This window comes from Desmodus rotundus, chromosome 6 (genome assembly GCF_022682495.2).
Source record: "Desmodus rotundus isolate HL8 chromosome 6, HLdesRot8A.1, whole genome shotgun sequence".
Taxonomy (NCBI): Eukaryota; Metazoa; Chordata; class Mammalia; order Chiroptera; family Phyllostomidae; genus Desmodus; species Desmodus rotundus.
The window spans coordinates 82856713-82877740 of record NC_071392.1 but is presented as its reverse complement, the minus strand read 5'-3'; the positions used below and the strand labels follow the sequence as shown (position 1 = coordinate 82877740).

At 45.2% G+C, this 21028-nt stretch overlaps 3 protein-coding genes across 3 annotated transcripts in view; 2 read left to right on the top strand and 1 right to left on the bottom strand.

Annotated features, from left to right (window-relative positions):
* FMC1 (formation of mitochondrial complex V assembly factor 1 homolog) overlaps positions 1–21028 on the bottom strand; it is a 394222-nt gene that overhangs the window by 223593 nt on the left and 149601 nt on the right. The gene's annotated exons all lie outside the window — the stretch shown is intronic.
* Positions 1344–9658, top strand: ZC3HAV1L (ZC3HAV1 like). Its single transcript, XM_053927111.1, has 4 exons — positions 1344–1740; positions 2660–2795; positions 3947–4205; positions 5542–9658. The coding sequence occupies exons 1-4, from the start codon at positions 1373–1375 to the stop codon at positions 5670–5672; spliced, it is 894 nt and encodes a 297-aa protein (XP_053783086.1). The 5' UTR covers positions 1344–1372; the 3' UTR covers positions 5673–9658.
* KIAA1549 (KIAA1549 ortholog) overlaps positions 16576–21028 on the top strand; it is a 133828-nt gene continuing 129375 nt past the window's right edge. Inside the window, exon 1 of the mRNA XM_053927387.1 lies at positions 16576–16632. Coding sequence (XP_053783362.1) covers positions 16576–16632 — 57 coding nt within the window. The remainder of the gene's footprint in view (positions 16633–21028) is intronic.

The following is a 21028-nucleotide window of genomic DNA, read 5'->3' as shown; positions in this document are numbered from 1 at the left end:
AGCTTTCTCATACTAATTACTTGAGGCCACTCAGCCCCTTCTAACCACATGACCAAGAAAAAAAAATTAGCGATGTTCTAAATTAAGATGGCAGCAGGGGGAGGGTGAGACACAACAGTTAGCCTGTTAGTGACTGAGGACCAGCTCTGACAGGAGACTGCTCACATTCCTGTGTATCTGTTGGGATTTAGGATTAATTGCCAGGTGGCAGTTGGATTATCCCAGAGAGGACAGCCAGGCGCCATCCAACCCTAGGAGCCTTGGCTTTGCATTTGCACGTGAACTTTCCAATCTGCTGCCCACAGCTAATTCACAGGAGGGGGCCCACCTTCCTCTTCTTCTTCTTTTTTTATTTTATTGTTATTATTTTATTTTATTTTATTTTTTTACAAAAGTTCATTCTTAAACATTACAACAGGCTCCAGAACAATGCATTGTAGCTATAGGTGGCAGGAATGGTAGGACAGGGACCCAGATGCTAAAACAGGAATGGAATTTAGGGTCACTACTGCCCCAGGCACCAGGAGCAGCTCAATTTTTGCCAGGTTTCTTAAATCCACCTGTGACCAGGGGGCCCTGCCCACCCCAGGCCTTCGATTTGAGCTTCTTTTTGCTTCTGCTTGAAAGCCTTATCTCGTCCATCTCCTTGGCCTGCTTCTTGGGCTGTTTCAGGGGCTTTTCTTGCCACCTTCCACAGCGGACTTGGCGTGGCGCCTGCCGCCCTTTTCCCAGGACAGGCGCTTCTTCCTCCAGTTAGGCCCGCTTCACCTTCTCCCATCTCCATTGTCTGTAGCTGATGTAAATCCTTTCAGACCCATTTGCAAGCCTCCCCGCCTCCCCCCGCCCCCGCCCCCGCAACCCACTTGAGGTATAAAAGCGCTTGCAAAACCCCAGGACAATGGACCTGCCGTCTTTCTCACCTAACACGCTTCTGGTGGCTTAGCACTCCATGCCCCAAGGCTGGTCTTACTTTGTTGCTACCAAAGGCCTAATAAACCCTCTCTTGTAAAAAGACCGGCCGTGATAGTTAAAATTCTGTGTTTAATTCACACTACCTACTTCATCTTTGTATTCCTTACCAGTATCTCGAGTTCTCTCATTTGTTTGCGAGTTGTGACTCCCCCACCACCCTACACGTCCCTCAGGCAGGGATTCACCTTGACCCGCGCCTGGCACAGAGCAGGCGCTCAGTAAATACCGCCCCTGCCTAGTCCACGTCCAGGGGGCCCCCCCGCTGCGCCCACGGCCGCCGCGCCCCCTGCCAGCCCTTCCCCAGACTGTCTCGGGATCTCGGGTTGAAATCCCGAGACTGGGAGGAGCCTGCCCGCCGCGGATTGCCGTGCTGGGCCGCGCAGGGGGCCGCGCCGGGAGCATGGCGGAGCCCACCGTGTGCTCCTTCCTCACCAAGGTGCTGTGCGCCAACGGCGGCCGCATGTTCCTGCCGGACCTGCGCGCCCACGTGGAGCTCTCGGAGGCCAGGCTGCGGGACGTGCTGCGCCGGGCCGGGCCCGACCGCTTCCTGCTGCAGGAGGTGGAGGTGAAGGAGGGCCTCTGGGACGCCGAGGCCGAAGTGGCGGCCGGCGCGGGCGGCGGCGGCGGCGGCCCCTTGGCCTGCAGGGTGGTGGCGGTGTCCTCGGCGCGCCTGTGCGCCCGCTACCAGCGCGGCGAGTGCCAGGGCTGCGACCAGCTGCACTTCTGCCGCCGTCACATGCTGGGCAAGTGCCCGAACCGCGACTGCTGGTGAGGCGCCCGGCGGCCTCGGGACCCGGGCGGCGGCGCGATCCCCGGGCGCGGGCCGCTGGAAGCGGGACGCAAAGAGTTGAAAAAGGGGGTGGTGTGCCCGGGCCCCGCGACCTCCTTAGAAAGGGCGGTAGGGAAGCCTCTGGAAGGGGCCCTGCAGGGTCCTCCGGGGAAGGCCCGCCCTGCGCTCCCAGCTCCGGTGCAGGACGAGGAGGGAGGCCCCTGAACTTGGATTTCTTAGATGTCCCTGCCCGCGGACCCTCCACAACACGGTTCGGAGAAATCAGGATTGGGACTTTGGAGTTCATTTACTCCGGTGGTCTTTTGCGGGGTATTTGCGGATCCCATCGGATCCTTGGGGCCTTTTATGCAGAGATTGCCTCTGCCCACGTAAACACTAAGCTTTACAGAAGCCAGTCTGAGCTCCCAAGGTTTAGAAAGACCGATCTGGTCTGACCCTCGGGAACTGGAGGGGGTGGATGATTTGGGAGAGGTCGTCTGGGGCTGCCTGGGTTTCCTCAGGCTCCCCAAAGCAGGGTTGGGGGCACGATGGCGGCCTATGGGGGTGGGCAGCTGTTTGGGGTGGAGAAGCCAAGTGCAGTCATCTATAAAACAGGTGGGCACCCTCTGTCGAGGCCAGTGACTGGGGCGGGGCGGGGGGGGGGGCGGCGCTTGGCTTTAAAGCGTCCTCATTGAAATAAAAACAAACAAACAAAACAAAACAAAATACCAAAACAAAACCCAAAAGCCTCAGCCCTGCCCACTTGGTTGGAGTGTCAGCTGGTTGGAGCGTCATCCCGTAAACTTAAAGATCGCGGGTTCCATCTTGGTCAAGGGCCCATTGGGTTGGGGTTTGGTCCCCAGTCCCGGCGCCTTCGAGAGGCAGCCTGGGCCTCTGATCCAGAGCTTTGTGTTCTAGGTCCACCTGTACCCTTTCCCATGATATCCACACACCCGTCAACATCCAAGTCCTGAAAAACCACGGGATTTTTGGCCTCAATGAGGCCCAGCTTCGGATTCTGCTTTTACAGAACGACCCCTGCCTTTTACCGGAGGTGAGTCACCCAAGAGTCACCCTGATGTGGTCTGCGGGAGTGGGGTGAGATGCGGGGGGAGTCCCAGGGGAGAGCCTGACTGCCTGAGGTGCATGGGGGTGGGGTGGGGTTAGGGTACCCTTTCTGCAGTCTCTATGGTTTTACTGGACTTCCACACAGAGAGAATGACAGATCCCAGTGGCATAGAAATAATAATAATGGCTACTGTTCTCTGAGTGCGTGCCAAACACTAAGCGGTTTATATACTTTAGCTCATTAATAACCTGCCCCCATTTTTACAGGTGTGGAAACTGAGTTTCAGCTAGATCATATACTTTACCTAAGGTCACACAGTAATGGCAGATTTGACTAGGTCTGTCTGTGAAGCCTGTGTTTCGTGAATTGCCTGTTTATGCTTTTGCCTATTTTTTTTATGGAGGCGTGTGTCTTTTCCTGTTAATTGGTAAGATGTCTTTAATGATAAAAAACTATTTTCTGGTCATATTTGTTATCAGTATTTCCCGCCATTCACTTACTTGGGGGCCTTAGATACTGATTTTAATTGCTTTCAAACACCATGATTTAGGTTCAAATGCTTTAAAAGTACCCACCGTCACTGCTATAATGGCGAAGTTAGTGTATTTGTGTCTGTTTAGCTAGACACAAGTAATTTTTTAAAAATAAAATAGCCCTGGCCCGTGTGGCTCACTTGGAGCATCGCCCCCTTACCGAAGGGTTGCGTGTTCAACCCCTGGTCTGGGCGTGTACGGAAGGCAACCAATTTGTGCTTCTCTCTCCCTCCCTCTCTCTCTAAAGAGCAATGAAAAAGTGTCCTCAGGTGGGGATAAAAAAAGAAAGAAAAATAAAAGAGTTGGAATCCCAAAGGAAAATTTTACGAGACCACCAATTCAAAGTAGAGTTTTCTAAACATCGATGTTTTTTTCCCTTTCTCTCTCTCTGCCTCTCTCTAAAAATCAATAGACATATCCTCTGATGAGGATTAAAAAAAAAATTGGTCTCGCCTTAAGGCAAGGGGGGCCCGGCCAGCTTTTAACACCTGCGTAGAATTCGCTCATTGGTTACCGGTTTTGGGAAAGGTGGGCAGGTCAGCTGAGTGTCAGAGTCAGAGACAGTGAAAACCAGTTTTCAGTGTTGCCTCATTTCTCTCCCAGGTCTGTTTGTGCTACAACAAAGGCGAAGCCCTGTACGGTTACTGCAACCTCAAGGACAAGTGCAACAAGTTTCACGTGTGCAAGTCATTTGTCAGGGGAGAGTGCAAGCTGCAGAAGTGCAAACGGTCCCATCAGCTCATTCACGCGGCGTCCCTGAAGCTGCTGCAGGACCAAGGACTGAATATCCCCAGTGTGGTTAACTTCCAGATCATCTCTACCTACAGGCACGAGAAGCTGCACAAGATGCTCGAAAATAAAGGTGAGACTGTCAGAGGTAGACAGAGCTCCATCCCTGATGTCGTTTTGACCTGAAAGCACTTCATAGGTTAAGTGCTCTGTCCTAGGGGGAGCTTAGGACAGTCAGCATTTATGAGATGGAACTGTGTATCCAAAGGAGAGAAGGGCTGCCGCTTATTTTCAGGGCTGCCAGCTAATGACACCTGCCCAAGTGCTTGAGCAGTGCGGCTCCTTGGTAAGTTGGGGGTCAGGAAGTAGGTAGATCAGTCTTAACTGCTTCACTTGGAAAAAAGAGGAGGGAGGTGGGCCAGTGACTAGAGAGGTAAGGATGATGTAGGACGGCTTTCTTTTATTAAATTGAATTAAAATTTCTTTTTCTTTTTTTTTTTAAGAGGGAGAGAAACATCAATGTGTAGCTGCTTCTCAAGCACCCCCCACTGGGGACCTAGCCTGTAACCCAGGCATTTGCCCTGACTGGGAATTGAACCGATGACCCCTTTGGTTCGCAGGCCAGCACTCAATCCCCTGAGCCACACCAGCCAGGGCTAAATTTTCTTTTTTAATTGTTAGGAAATTTTAACCACATTATGGGAATATTCGGGTAATAGAATAGAAATAAAAATTGTGCATGGCTCCACTTACTCTAATGCACAGTAATCATCACCATTTACTTGCAAACCCTTCAGTTTTGTTACTGTACAAAGACTGGTCCAGTTGTGGTCAAAGTATGTACTGGTGTAGTGTCTTCAACTGTCACTTAATACAGCATCATGACCATCTTCCCATATCGCTGCCCAGTCTGTTACTTTTTAGGTCTACACAGTGTGATTTGGTGTTCTTTCGTTATAATGCATTCAGGTAACTCATTCTATTGAGTTGCCTGTAGCTGAAAATCAGGTTTACTGGGCGGTAGGCTCAGAGAACGGTTGATGGAAAACCGTATCATCATAGCAGGTGTCTGAGCTTTTACGGTGGAGCTGTCTAATGTTGAGATGGTAGTGGCCGGCCTCATGGGCGGGTGGCGCGAAGGCATGGAGGCCTCTGTGCACACCAACGTTGGAGGAGCTCTAGGGCACTCCAAATGGCAGCAGGGGCCTCCTCTGCATTATGTCTGGCGTCCGGCGTGACCTTCATCTGGTCTTGTGTCGTGGCCCCTCCTGCTATGAAGTAGCCTCTTTCTGCCCGCTCTGTGTGCGTGCGTATGTGTGTTTAATATATTTTAAATCTGGAAGACCCAAACTCCAAATCGGAGCTTTGCCTGCGGTCTGATTCACCAGGCAGATGTTTCCACTATAACGTGAAACTTAGAAAATATAAAAGGAGTATCTTAGGAAGCCTCGTGTCTTTCTTCCTTCTAGATAATTCAGCTGCTTCTGCTGAGCACGCACAGGGCCCCGAGAAACAAGGAGGACCTGTTGCTGGGGCTGCAGTAGCCCGTCCCCCGGTTTCTGTCCCTGCCCAGTCGGCCAAGAAGCCAGGTAAACCGTAAAGGACGTCCGTGAAGTTAGAAGAAGCTTCTCCAATTGGAAGGTCTGAAAACAAAGCTTCTGTTGAACTTCGATTTGTAACCATTCGTTCACTGAATGATCTCTTTAAAATGCCTACCTCACAGGGTGTTGTGAAAGTTAAAGCAGATGGAAAAGGGGACATTGTCCGATTTGGAGGGTAAGGTTGGGGACGAGGTTGGACACGGAGCAGGCAAAGCGAGGGTAAATCCCGAGCTGAGGGGGGCTAGTGCAGGGCGAGCCCTGGACGGGGCAGCTTCTGCCTGCGGTTCCTGAGAGCTCTTCCCAGGCCGGCGGGAAGCTCCTGCACGTGCAGCTTCCCGCTGGCTGCTCTGCGGCCCAGACACGTGTTTTCTGTACACCCTTGTATGCAGTCTCAGTACCTCAACTTCATGTTCTTCCTCTTCCACTTAATGTGCCGTAAGCACCCTCCCGAATATGTTCACGTTTATCACGCACCATCATTTTTATGCACAGAAACACGACTGTGTCGTAGTTTACTTGTTTTCCTTATCCTGGGATATTTTGGTTCCAACAAATTTTGACTATAACTCTTAAAATCCACACAATTTTGAATTTTTAAAGTTAGTCTTTTGCTTAGCTTATTATTGTTGCAAAATGATAGTGTCTTTTGCATTTCTTTAAGTTTAGGTGCGGGTGAATGTTTTTCTGTGTGTGCTTTCTGTAGGTCTTTATTTTGTGCATTTTGTACATGCCCTTTCATTACTGGGGCATGTGATTTACCTCCTCTGTGCCGACGTGGGACGGCCTTTAGTTAGGTTCCTTAATTTTTATGAAAGGGTGTCAACCATACTGTGCTCATACAACATCCCCCTCTTGTGGCTGCACCCTCAGGCAGCACAGAGAGTATGTGACTTTTGGGTGCTGCCCACCAGTTTCTACCTCATTCTGTCTACTCTGCTCTCATTAAACTTTGACCAAAGCCCACTTGCTGTGGTTTGAAGGATGTGTAGTTTGTCCATGCCTCAAATTTGTATCCATTCTTCTATGGAGCAGGATGGACCATCCGAAATCTATATACCTCGCCCATTGCATGTTGACCTTCCCCTTCCTCCTCTCACTGTCCCCCACCCAGATGTCTTCACTGAGTGATACTGAGATATTTGGTTCTTTGTTTTTATCCCCTGACTGGGAATCGAACCAGCAACCTTTTGGCTCACAGGCTGGCACTCAGTCCACACACCCACACCAGCCAGCTTTGTTTTTATCGAAAGGTGCCACAGAGCAGCAGCTTTGTGAAATCCTCCCCTGTGTTCGCTGTAGTAATATCCCCAAATGTCAACGTGTAAAGTGTTTTTAGAAACACTGAACTGTCCTGCAAGAACATGATATTTGAGAACAAGGGGCAAGGTGGTGAGTTTTTTATAAAGCTAAGTTTATTTAATTGAGGAAAATGTTTGCCATGCAGTTCTCTCTTTTCTATTGGGGCAGGTGTCCAAAAAGTGTCCTTTGTAAAGGGAGGAATTGCTGTGTCCTCTCCTAACAGACAGTAAGAGTCACGTGACTTACATCGGTCTTTTTACTTTGGTTGTCGCCCGTGGTGTTTCGGAGAGCCCTGATGTCCGCATACCTCATTTCTTTTTTCCTAGTTCTGATTTCTCCTGGTGCTTTTTTAAAAAAAATGTATATTTTTACACTTTATTATTACCATTATTTACATTTTGTCCTTTTATTACGTGTATTTTTGTCATAAGCCATCTGCAATCCTTAATGGAAATGATGTAGTATATAGTGCATATTCTTTACATTAAGAGACTTGGTAGGCTTTTATACTATTGTGGGTTTTTTTTATATCTTATAATTATGCTTTTATAGATGAAGTTAGTGACCCTATGTAATCCTCGTTGCAGTATTTTATCCAGTTCTATACTATTCCATTTTAATCTTAGTTCTTTGGTATTCATTCTGTCTTATTTTCATCTGATGACCAGCTGTTAGAGCGTTACCACGTGAGACTTAGAGAGAAGTTTCCTTTGGCGATTCACGGGGGGTTGGAGACGAAGCCGCACGTCTCTCGCCTCCACAGATCGAACCTACCCTAAACCGAATGATTACCTTTTCTCCAGACTTGTTCCTCCTCTTGTTTTTTTATTTTGGAGTGTCACCTCCTAATGACTTAAGTCAGAAACCTGCAAATTGTCCTATACTTTCTTTCTCCTGGTTCCCAGTGTCAAATTGGTTACATAGTGTGGAGAGTTTCCCCCCCCAAAAAGCTCTCAAACTTTTATCCTTCTCTGTCTGTTTCTTTCCGCTCCCCACACGCTGCCTTGTCTCAAACCCTCACCACCTCTTACAGAACTCAGTGGTTTTCCGGCCACGTCTTGGAAGTTTTAGTGGGAGTTGGTAGGTGGACTCCCCTTCAATGATGGTAGCCCCATTTTAATTTTAATTTAATATTTTTACCCTCACCCAAGGATATGCCTATTGATTTTAGAGAGAGAAAAGGAAGGAGATAGAAAGGGAGAGAAACATCCATCAGTTGCCTCTTGTACATGTCCCAACCAGGGACTGAACCTGCAACCCAGGCACGTGCCCTAACCAGGAATCGAACTCGTGACTTTTTGGTTTGCGGGAAGATGCCTAACCAAGACACTAGGCAGGGTGCCTTTTTAATTTTTAATTAAGAGAGGATTTTATTGATTTCCTTACCACCCTTCTCTCCCTCTGTCTTCCCTTCTGCTGCCTGCTTGATTTTTTGAAATTCAGACCCAATCATATTGCTTTTTCCTGACGTAAAGTTTATCGGTCCCTATCATGTAGCGTAGGAGCCATAAACTCAGAAGACGGCAGGAAGCACAAAGGAGAGTTAGTGGAGGCAGTGAGCTGGACATAAGAGGGCTGGGGAAGTGCTGTTGCAAATTGTCCCGTCTGCAAGGGGCACCTGCCTCTCGTCTCCATGCGGAAATGTGGTCCAGTTCGTCATATTGTCCAGTTTGATGAAAGAAGCCAGAATCCAAATTTTTATAAGAAATTTTCTGATTTTAAATATCGAGTTTTTAAGATGCAGACCAACGGTGTGGCTACTGACCTACTTGCAATTTTTTGGAACGGGCCCTGTTTTTTGGTCTTGCTCTCTGTGTTTATGAACGACGCTCCTCTCAGGGCACTCTCTCTCCCCACCTGCCCCCGAACCCGGTAAAATTAGATACTTTAAAATGCCCAGCTAACCTCTCCAAACCCCAAGGGAGTTCTCAGATCTCTAGCGCAGCACTTACTTCCTCACATGGCGGTGTCTTCTGTTTTTATTCCCTAGCTGCGAGCAACAACGGTATTTACTCTTCTTGGCAATTCGAACACTTGGTGGTTAGATATTTTTTTGGCCTAATGACAAGTTAAACTCTGCATTTGAATCGTATTGCTCTGCATTTTTTCCTTCCCACATATATATTTTTAATATTCAAAAAACCTTTCCCTCCCCCCCAAAAATGTGTTATATAAAGTAAACATCCTTTTAATGTTTCAGTTTGAATTGTCTAGGTCTAAAATGAACACTTTAAGAAAATATTTGTCTTTCAGTGAATTGCCTTTGTTCCAACAGCGCTGAGAAGGCCTATTTTTTCTAATCTCATAGCTGCAAAAATATTTGGCTCTTCCTATGTATCTCTATTTTGTGTTAAATAAAATTGTGATAAACAGATTTTAAATTTCTTATTAAATATGAAGTTAGCTGTTGGTTTTAAACAAATGTTATCTACTTAAAGGGAATAACGTCTATTGTTAGTTAGAAGCTTTTAGTAGAAATTGGTATCTTTTGTTATCACGTTTTATCATTTAAATCACTCAATATGATTATGTTAATAGTGTTCACTGTATTAAAACATCCTTAAATTCTGAGTAAGCTCTACTTGATTATGGCATTATATTCTTTTAATGTATTTTCCCTCTAATTGGGAACTTTTATTTTAAGCATATACATTTATACATTTATAATAAAATTCATTTACATTTTCTGTGTGTATATAGTAATTTCTTTTTGTTTTTGTCATGATATACTCAAAGTAAACTTTTTCTTGGGTGCTGTTTTGAGTTTTTGTCCATTGATGGGTGATGTCATTGTTGTTGGTTTTCTCTGGCTTTACTGAGACATGGTTGACATTATCGCTGCAGGAATGGAAGGTGTGCAAGGCGATGTGATGCGTGCACACTTGCAGAATGATTACCATAATAAGGTCAGCACACTTGTCACCTCACACTCATTGCCATGTTACAATCAATGATGCCTTGCTGTATCCATGAATCAGTCTCCCTAGTATCACTTAGGAATGCTTTTCCGAAACATTTTTTGGGGGGAAATATAATAATATAGCATTGTAGAAATTTGGGGGAATACAGGAATGTATTAAGAAGTAAGTAATAATTACCCATAATACTAGTGTGTTATGGGCACAAGTGTGTAGAAGCAATCACTGTTAATACTTTAGGATATGTTTTTTAGTCATTTTTTTCATGCACATATTCTTTTTTTTTTTAAGATTTTATTTATTTTTAGAGAGAGGGGAAGGGAAAGAGAAAGAGAGGGAGAGAAACGTCAATGTGTGGTTGCCTCTCGCACGCCCCTTGCTGGGGACCTGGCCCACAACCCAGGCACGTGCCCTGACTGGGAATCAAACTGCAACCCTTTGGTTTGCAGGCTGGCACTCAATCAGCTGAGCTATACCAGCCAGGGCTCATGCATATATTCTTAAATATTGAAGATATATCATGTATCTAATTTCATATTTTGCTGGTTTGGGTTGATGTTATTTTTTAAGCATTTTCCTACATCATTGAAAGCATTCATAATTATATTTGATGGTTGTATTATATTTCCTATATATCACTTATTTAATTACAGTCCTATTGTTGGATATTTATTGTTTACTACATTTGGCACATAAATCTTTGTCTACATTTCTGATTGTTTTATTAGAATAGATTTCTAGATGTGAATACTCTTCCAGAGATACTAATATTTTTAAATTTACTTTTGTTCCATTGCTTTCTGTGTGCCTTTTATTTTATTTTTAATTGATTTTAGAGAGACAGGAATGGAGGGGGAGAAAGAGAGAGATTGATTTGTTTTTCTACTTATTTTTGCATTCATGGTTGATTTCCATATATGCCCTGACTGGAGATCAAACCCACAATCTTGATGCACTCGGAACGATACTCCAACCAATTGAGCTAACCAGCCAGGGTCAGAAATATTAATGTTTTGATAATCAGCCCTGGCTGGTATGGCTCAGTGAATTACTGCCAGCCTGTGAACCAAGGGGTCACTGGTTCGATTCCCAGTCAGGGCACTTGCCTGGGTTGCAGGCCAGGTCCCCAGCAGGGGGCGTGCGAGAGGCAACCACACATTGGTGTTTCTCTCCCTCTCTTTCTCCCCCTCTCTAAAAATAAATAAATAAATAGAATATTTTTTAAAAATACATGAAGCGGTAGTGTGTTTCACACTTGACTGTATAGGTTTTAATGTAAATCCTTTCAGACCGGCTATGTGATGTCCAAAAACTCTTGTAAAATTCCAGCACTGCGGACATGTCTGTGGCTTATGTTACCATTGCTGCAGGTGGTTTAGACTCCATGCCCGAAGACCCACCTTCTTTTTGCCAGCAATGGGCCAAAACCCCTTTCTTTTAAAAAGACTTCACCCTGGCTGGGTAACTTAGTTGGTTGGAGTGTCATCCCGATATACGAAGGTTTTGGGTTCAATCCCGGGTCCCGGCATGGACAAAAATCAACTGATGCATGCATGAATAAGTGGAACAGCAAATGATGGCTCTCTCTCTCTTCCTTCCTCTTGGTCTCTCTAAATCAATAAAAATTTCCAATCTAGCACTAAAAAAATAAGTAAGACTTCAGCTGTAGAAGTTAAAATTGTTGTTTAACAAAAATAGGTAGAACTATAATTTAGGAAGACTTTTTTTTTTAGAATAGGAATTTCTAAGGAAGTACTTGACTAGCAGCTTAATCAGGGTTGTAATAGAAGAGCATTTGCTAGAACTGGAAACAAAAAAAGCAAGTCTGAAATTCAAATGCAAAACTCAGGTGGGCAGGGGTCCGGAAGGCTGACTCTCCCGTCCTGCTGGAGGAAGGCTATAGTAGAAAGACAAGTTGGCAATATTATAAAAGGTCTTAAAAATGCACATGCTCTTTGCTTCAATAATTCCAGTTTCAGAAATTTATCATGTGATAATGAAAGACATGTAGAGGAATTCACCTACGAAGTTGTTCTCATTTGTTAGGGTCCTGGCGAGAAGTGGATGGTACGCTTACACTGGGTAAGTGTGGGAGTTTAACGGAGGACCGTTTATAAAGGCCTGCGCAGGGTCGAGGGAGGCCAAAGGACAGCAGAGTGCTTGGACTAGTGGTGATGCAGACAGCATGTCACCCTAAGCATGAAGGTGCCAGGGGCAGGGAGCTGTTTTGGGAACTGAGGGAGAGTAGCTATAGGAGAGAACCTCCTACCAGATGCGCTCCAGGTCTTATGTTCAAGGACACCGCCAATTAGTAGCACTTCCAGGAGGCAGCGAGGAGAATAAATACTCTTGCTCCCTTCCTTTCCCATGATCAGATTGCTCGCTGCTGCCTCCCCCACTGGCCAGAGGGGTGGAAGCCCAGTGATTCATTCCTGCAGAGGTCAGCTTCCTGGAGCATAAAGGTAACGCATGGACCAAGGGCTGATGAACACATTCCGCCCAGTGTTTGATGTAGCGTTGCTTATACAGTAAGACACTGGGAGCCACCGAGGAGTCCCGCGTTAGGGAATGTGCTGAACAGCTTAGGATAGGTTAGTATCTTGGAATACAATGCCACCATTACAAATTAGAGTGAAAGATGTTTACAATATATGTTGAATGGAACAAAAATTTTATGTACATTCAGATCCCAACTTCTACCAGTATTGTGTGTGTGTGGGGGGGGGGGTGTTTATGCTTTTCAAGTATCTGGAAGAGCATACAGTCTAATGCAGTGATTTTCAACCAGTGTGCCCCACCAATAATAGCCTTGCAGTGGGAATGAATAAAAATTATACCTATTTTTTGTCAGATTGGCAAAAAGTGTATTTTTGGTGTGCTGCAGAATTTTAGTAATTAGTTTATGTGTTCCATGAGATGAAAAAGGTTGAAAATTGCTGGAATGTTAAAAGTGCTTCATTTGGTGTGGCGGGATTACAGGTAATTTTAATACTCATAACGTTGCTTCTCTTTATATTTTGCTTTTCTTTAAAATATGTAATAAAAAATTAAAGTTCTTTTTAGCAAATGAGAAATATGGCTTGATCCCAAATTAATTCCTTGAGTTAAAAAAGTGCTAATTTTAACACTAAGAAGGAAAATTCCTTTAAATATTCTTTGAGAAGCAAATTTCATTTTTGAATATAATTCCAAAATTCTTAAATAAAATCCTTTCCAAGACTTGAGCGGCAGTAATGATCGTTGCATAGAGCTAGTTGCAGGTTACACTGCTAACTTACCTGGTTCAATTATTTTCATACAACCTTATGAAGTAGGTATTCACATTTCCATTTTCAGGTGAGGAAACCCAGGTTCAAAATATCATGCCCCAAATCTCATGGGTATTAAATGATAAAACAATATTCAAAGACAGGTCTGTTTTCCTCTAAACCCAGGGTTCTCAGCCATACCGTGACTAAGGAGAACTCATCTCCAGATGTAAGAGTAGCAGATGACAAAGAGAATTCTGAATAGATTACATCGTGTCAACAAAATCAATAGTGAACTTGGGAAGGTTATAGACACGGCAAAGGCGTTGCTTAATATTTAGAAGATGCTCATAGAAGCATCAACTTGGTGTCTTTAAAAACAAAAGGCAACATCGCATAATAAATTCACTAACTGATTACTATCATAATTTAGAAGACTTCTAGAGGTTATTGCCATTGCTTTAAGATGGTAAAAAGTGGTTGGAAAGAAAAAGATCCGAACATTATTACAGTAGGCTGATGGAAATTCAGCCATTCGTTCAGTATTCACTGAGAACCTCCTGTGTGCCAGGTGCCTCTGTACCAGGCCCTGACCACTGGGTGGCAAAGGAAATAATAGCTAACAGGAATATGGAGCTTGCTGTGAGCTGGGCTCTTCTACATGCTAAGATTAAATGTACCAACTCATTTAATCTTTACAAACTCCACGGGGCAGTTACAATGACTATTGTTCTGTTTTACAGATGAGGACCCTGAGGCTCAGAGGGACTAATGTGTCCTAGCTAATAAGTGGTGGAGCTGTGACAAAAATACAGATAGTCTTGGCCTAAGACTCTGAGCAATTAACCATTGCGTAAATTCAGCTTTTTAAACAAGAAATAATGGTCTCTATCCTCAAGGCAAACAGACATGTGACCAAACCCAAATTTAAATATACAGGAAGTGCTAAGGAAGAAGGGCCTGACAGGAGTGACTGACTTAGATGGGGACCAGGCAGGCAGGGAAGGCTGGGGTGAGGGGGAGCCCCTCAGATGAAGGGAGGGCGAAGCAAGGGGCAGTGGGAGAGCCGCTGAGGAGGCAGCGCCTGGGCGCGTGGTCCCAGTGGCTGACCTTCCCTGCAGGAGGCTTGCTGAGCAATGGATTTTACTTGAAGGATGTTGGGGAGATTTTGAAGTTTTGTTCTTATGTGGTGTTTCACTATAGATGTTTTATCTGCCGATATCGTCTTTTAAAAAGAATAACGTAATAGCCGATGTTACTGCCCATAGGACTTCCGCAGACTTCTGTGGTCACAGGTGACAGTGGCCGGGTTCGATTGTGGCCTGAGTCTCGGGCAGACAACCCCTCAACACCCCCACCTGGAATTTCAGGTTGATTATCTGAAGGGGACGAGGGTGGTGAAGAAACCCAGGTACAAAAAGTTGTTTTTGCCGCAAACATCACTGCGTGCATGGGCCACGCCCAGGACTTACAATTGGATCTGAAGAGCGTGGCACAAGTTGGCAGTTTCTATACTTAGTTGTACCACATAGCAGCCATTACATGTTTTTTCGTGGCCTAGGACTGGACTGTCCAGTAGGGCGGCCGCTAGCCACAGGTGGCTATTTAACTTTAAATTAATTAAAATTAAATATCACTAAAAACTCAGCTCATCAGTCACACCAGCCCAGCCACACTCGGAGTGCTGGCTGCCGTTAGTGGCTCGGGGCTACTTCGCTGGACAAAACGGGTTTGTAGAACAGTTCCATCACTGCAGTAAGTTCTGGCCAGCGTTGGCCCAGAAATGTCTTACTTTGTCCTTTTAAATGGTGGATGAGTCCCACACAGAGCTGTTTGTGGGCAGGTCGTTTTATCACACAGCTTCCCCCAGTTTTCACCCAGAGCCTCTAACATGTGCGTTTTGTAAGCATATTTTATTGTTTGGAGATTGGCATTTCCTAAAGGGCAGAGACTGTGTTCTTCCTCTATTTCTGTAAGGGCCTTCAGTCACTGAATTGAATGAACAACTTGGTGGAGCCAGTTACGGTGGCCTACCAAACGCCGTGCAAGGCCGGATTACCTCAGGTCTGCTGTGACCTTGCGCGTTGTTAAGCCGTCTGCAGCTGGTGTTTCATAGTGGACAGCAGGGGGATCCAGCGTTTCTCGACATGACTATGAAGTCTGAGAAGTTCCTCTGTCAGTAAAAGGATGGGTAGGTAGATGCTACATTCCTTCTGGCTCTGGTGCCAAATATATATGGACAAACTCGTGCTCCCCTAATTAATTAGCTAGGTTAATTATTGCTTGGGGACCAGGGAGGGGATGAAGTGAGGGGAGAGACTGGCTTAGAGCTTTGCTCTTGTACTTCCATTTATTCATTCAACAAGCATGCGTGGAGCCCTACACCCTGCCAAACACTGTGCTAGGCACCAGGGAATAAACTGATGGAAATGAGGTTTCTGCCCTTGAAGAACTTACAGACACCTGGAGGTTTATTCCACGTGGTCAGTGCAGGGACAGAAATATCACAGGGACTTATGGGGGCACAAAGGACAGGCAACACACTCAGCTCGGGGAGATCAAGGAAGGCTTCCTGGAGAGGCAGTCTGCTGCCCACAATGACAGGAGCCTCGAGAGCAGCGGTCTGTCCCAGAAGGGTGTCTGTCTAGGAATGTTAGTGACATGGAGCTTTCTGGAGAAGCAAGGAAATTAGGGCGGCCGTGTAGTTCATGTGGGTTTGGCTGCATTGATTCACGCAACGATTCCAAACTCCTGGCAGTGAGTTAGACAACTGCCATCATTCCCGCTCTGAGTCTGAGCCAGGCCGCTGCGTTTCAGAGCGCTGTCTTCTGTGAGTTGGAGTGAGCCGAATGCCAGAGAACGAGGGAGATTCTAAAAACAGCTTTCGCCAACTGTTGCCGTGATTCTCCCGGGGAGTTTTGGCATGCCTCGGGAGAGCCGCTCGTGGCTATGGGGCTGTAGCTAGAAACGCCCATGGACAGTGTGGGCAGAAGACCGAGCCAGATGATTTGCGGCAGCTTGTCGGTCAGGGGTGGGAGTTTGGGGGGAAGGAGTGAGGAAAAGTACAAAAGACAGAAAGGCGAGGCCTGGGACATGCCTCAGGAACATTCTTACTTGCTGGTTTTGTTACCAAACCATGCAGGAGGGACAGACATTTCCAGCCTGTTCCATTCAAGACAAGGATCCTGGCTTCATTTATTTATTTTTAAAGGTGTTATTTATTTTTTTAGAGAGAGTGGAAGGGAGGAAGAAAGAGACAGAGAAACATCGATGTGCAAGAGAAACATCAATCGCCTCTTGCACACACCCACCTGGGGACCTGGCCTGCTACCCAGGCATGTGCCCCTACCAGAATCGAACCCGGCCACTTTTTGGTTTGCAGGCCGGTGCTCAACTCACTGAGCCACCCCCATCAGGGCAGGATCCTGGTTTTAAACATGGCCTCCATGGTCATGGGCACTTTGAGGATTTCTCCCTTCACTGGCTTCCCTTTGGTAAGCAAGAGGTCTTCCCTAGGATTGAGTTAAACTGAGTTAGTAGTTCACACCATGGCAGGTCTACCCTCTGCTCGCTGCACTCTGACCATAACCTACCCACTTGGTCTTTTATCCCCCAGTTCTTTATAAATAGCGCTTCCTCCAAATGGGCAAGGGGTCTGTCCTGTGCCACGTTCTGCTCCTTTGCTCCTTCTTGCTGTTTCAGTTGCTAACTTGCCTCCCTGCCTTCCATTTCTCTGCACTGCCCTCTCGCCTGCACTTCCTCCCTTTAACAAGTGTGCCCGTTGTTCCCGTTGTTCAAAACCCAGCGAAGGCCCCACGCAGTCTGTGAAACCTTCCTACTGACTGTAGCTCCCTCTGACTTTTTCCTTTTTTTGGACTTTCATATTTATAGTCCACATCCTGCTGGTTAACACCACGCTGAGGGAGAAATCACTTCAGAGGCCGCCCAAGGCCTCCGTCTCGGCCCATCATCATCTGTCCTTTCTGTCTTCTCCTGGAGGAAGACATTGCCGTCTAAACATTTGTTTAATTGAAAAGACAAATAGGACAATGATATTAAAGGACAGAATGCTCTTTTAATCATCTTAATACAAGAACTTTAATTATTGCACAGTGCCTTTCCCGTCATACATATTGTTTTATAGCAGCTCATAAACCGTTTTATGTTCGGTTTTTATTCCCCATTTAACATTATAACCCAAACATGTCTGGTGTTTTTTTCAGTTTTTGTGACAGAAGCCTAACGTTCTGTCTTGTGGCTGTACTGTTGTTTTGTTAAGCCACTCCCCTTCCCCCCCCCCCCCCCGCCATACTGTACTTTGGGTTGCTGGCTCTGCCTGTTCAAAGAATTATGCGTTACTCTCAATTCCATCTCCTCATAGCTCTGAGCATTTATTCTAACAATTATCCCTCCCTTGCGTTTGATTCTTTCATTGTCTTCAGACACCTTCTCTTCAGTCTGCAGAGATTTTCACTGTTGCCTCTCCTAAAATATATCTCAATCCCGCCCTCTGCCATTCTCTGCAGCCTCCATTGCTTCCCCGCCAGCTCCCACATCCATCGGTTGCCTCTCACACACTCCCAGCCGGGGGCCTGGCCGGCAACCCAGGCATGTGCCCTGACTGGGGAACTGACCCGGCGACCTTTTGGTTTGCAGGATGATGCCCAACTCACTGAGCCACACCAGCCAGGGCAGAAAGTCTTTTTTAAATGATTACATATCAAGTCCAAAGAGATTTCTTCAGTCCTTACTCTTTCTGACATTGACCATTCCCTTTGGAAACTTCCCTCCCGGGCCTTTGGGGACCTCACATTTACTTATTCTCTTCAGCTTTCTCTGCCTGTTTCATCGACTCCTCTTCAGCTTTTCTAAGATGAAGGTCTTTCTTCAGGACCTGTCCTTAGCCGCCTTTTCCTTCTCCCCTCCCTTCCCAGGCACAGTCATTTACTCTCACGGCTTAAACTAATAACTGTGCAAATGATTTCCACATCTGTATATTTTGCCCTACCTGCCTCCCCTCCACTGCCCACCACTTGCATTCACTTTGCTCCCTGGTGCTGGCCCCACTCCTTCTCACGGCCAACACATTCAGTACTCGGCGCTGCTTTCCCCCTAATCCAGCCTCTCCAATGGACTCGGTTTTATCTAGGCTTGTGTATGTGGCCTCAAAACCTCCGAATTGCCTTTTATTCTTTTCTCTCTGCATATTTCACCAGTTGATTTAACATCTGCAATGTATTTCATCCATTTTCTAATTTCCATTCAAATCCAGTTTCTATTTAAAAAAAAATTAAAGACAAAGTGTGTATTTGTGTTAAAGTTTTAAATTATATAATTGGTATTAATCAGGTGTAATAATGTCATAATCAGATGTGTTTATAGGGCAAAAAGGGAACATTCCTCTTCATAAAAGTGAACATTTCTCTTAATGTATTTATTCTCCAAACTCTCTCCACATACTATTTTGTTTCCCAGTGGATAAACAGATTGTGGTATGTCCATTCAGTGGAATACTAGTTAGTGATAGAAAGGGACAAGTTACCCATACATGTAACAGCTTGGATGAATCTCAAAGACATTAAGCTAAGTAAAATAAACCAGACATAAAGGGCTACATACTGTATGATTCCATTCATATGAAATTCTAGGAAAGACAAAGCTATAGAAACAGAAATCAGATAAATGGTGGCCAGGGATGGGGCCAGGGATAGACTGCAAGCTAGCACAAGAGAATTTTTTAGGGCAAAAAAAAAAAAAGTTCTGTGTCTTGAATATGGTGATGGTTACAGGACTTTACACATTTATCAAAACTCATTGAACTGTACACTTTTACAAAGGTAAATTTTTTTCTGATTGAATTCCTGACTGAATCTACCTACCTGAATTAAGCCTGACTTAAAAAAAAAAAAGGTGGGGGAGAAAGAAGGGAAGAAAGGAAGGAAGGAAGGAAGGGAGGAAGGAAGGGAGGAAGGGAAGGGAAGGAGGGAGGAAGGAAGGAAGGAAGGAAGGAAGAAGATACATTTCTTTAAAGTGGAATTTTCTGCACCAGATGGTGAGCTGATTTTAAATTTCAATAGATGAGGCCAAATTGTCCTCCAAAATGGCTATAACAATGTACACCTCCACCAGTAGAATCAGAGAATGCCTATTTCTCCACACTCTGGCACAAATGGATATTATCAATTTTTTAAAAGTTCTGCCTGTTTGATGATGAAAAATGTTACAATTCTTGATACTTCAGGCACACAGTGTTAAGATCTTGTCCTAATTGGTCTCTCCATTTGCAGTCTTTTTTCTCTCCAAATCACCATATATATTGTTAATAGAGTAATCCTTCTTGTGCTTAGTTCTAATAATATCTCAAAAAATTGTTAATGATACCCCACTGCCTGCGGAATGAAATCCAGACCTTCAGCTAGATGTTGGAGCCTTCGTTCCATCCCAGCTTACCTCACCGCTCGTGCCTGCTACTGCCTTACCGTTTCTAGTAGAAACATTGGCTCAGACTTCTAGCTTGCTGGCTCTTACTCCTTTTCTAGCTTTATTGAGATGGAATTGACACAGAACATTGTGTAAGCTTAAGGTGTCCAGTGTTATGATTGGATGAGACATGTGTGTGTTGGGAAATGTTTACCACAATAAGGTTAGTTGACACCTCCTTCACCTCATATAATTACCATCTTGATGTCATGGCGAGAACATTAAAGCTCTACTCTCTCAGCAACTTTCGAGTACACAAGACAGTGTCGTTAACTATGGTTGCCGTTGCTGTACATTAGATCCTCGGAACTCATTTATAACTGTAAGTTTGCACCTTTTTACCAACATCTGCCCATGCTCCCCACTCCTTAGCCGCTGATAACCGCCACTCTGCTCTCTGTCCCCATGAGTGCGATGTTTTTAGATTCCACATGGAAGTGAGAACTTACAGTATTTGTTTTTCTCTGATTTATTTCAATTAGCATAGTGTTTTTAAGGTCCATCCATGTTGTCAAAATTGACATGATCTCCCTCTTTATCATAGCTGAGTGATATTCCATTTTATTTATTTATATATATGTGTGTGTATAATATATATATACTGATTAATATATTGATTATATATCAATATCACAATTTCTTTATCCGCTCATCCATTGACGGGCACTTAGGCTGTTTCCACATCTTGGCTACTGGGAATAATGCTGCAGTGAGCATCAGGGATGCAGGTATCTCTTCATAATAGTTATTTCCTTTGGATGTATACCCAGAAATGGGGTTTCACATGGTAGTTCTAGTTTTAATATTTTGAAGATCCTCCATACGGTTTTCCAAGGTTCTTGCTCCTGAGTGCACAACGGAATCCTGGGAAGCTTTAAAAATTAAAAAAAAAATGTTTATTGATTTTAGAGATACAGGAAGGGAGAGAGAGAAACATTGATGTGAGAAATACCTCCCTGACTGGGGATTGAACTCGCAACCTAGGTGTGTGCCCTGACCAGGAATCGTACCCCCAACCTTTTGGTGTATAGGATGATGCTCTCACCAACTGAGACACACAGGCCAGGCCCTGGGGAGCTTTTTAAAGACATGATTGCCAAGCCTTCTCTGCAGAGATTTGGATTTAATTGGTTTGAGGTATGGCCAGGGTGCTTTTTTCGTTGTTGCTTGTTTTGTTTTTTGGAGTCCAGATGATTTTATTATGCAGCCAGAGCTGTGAACCATTGTTCCTATAGCACACTAGCTAGATAAATCCCATGCTTTCCTCCCTCGATGTCCTTGTTCACACCGTCCCCTCCACCTGGCACACCGTCCTGTCCTCCTCCTAAGCTGTCAGATCCTCCTCGTCCTTTAAGAATCCCATAAGGCGCAACTCATCTGCAACTCTCCCACGAAGTCCCCTGATTCCCC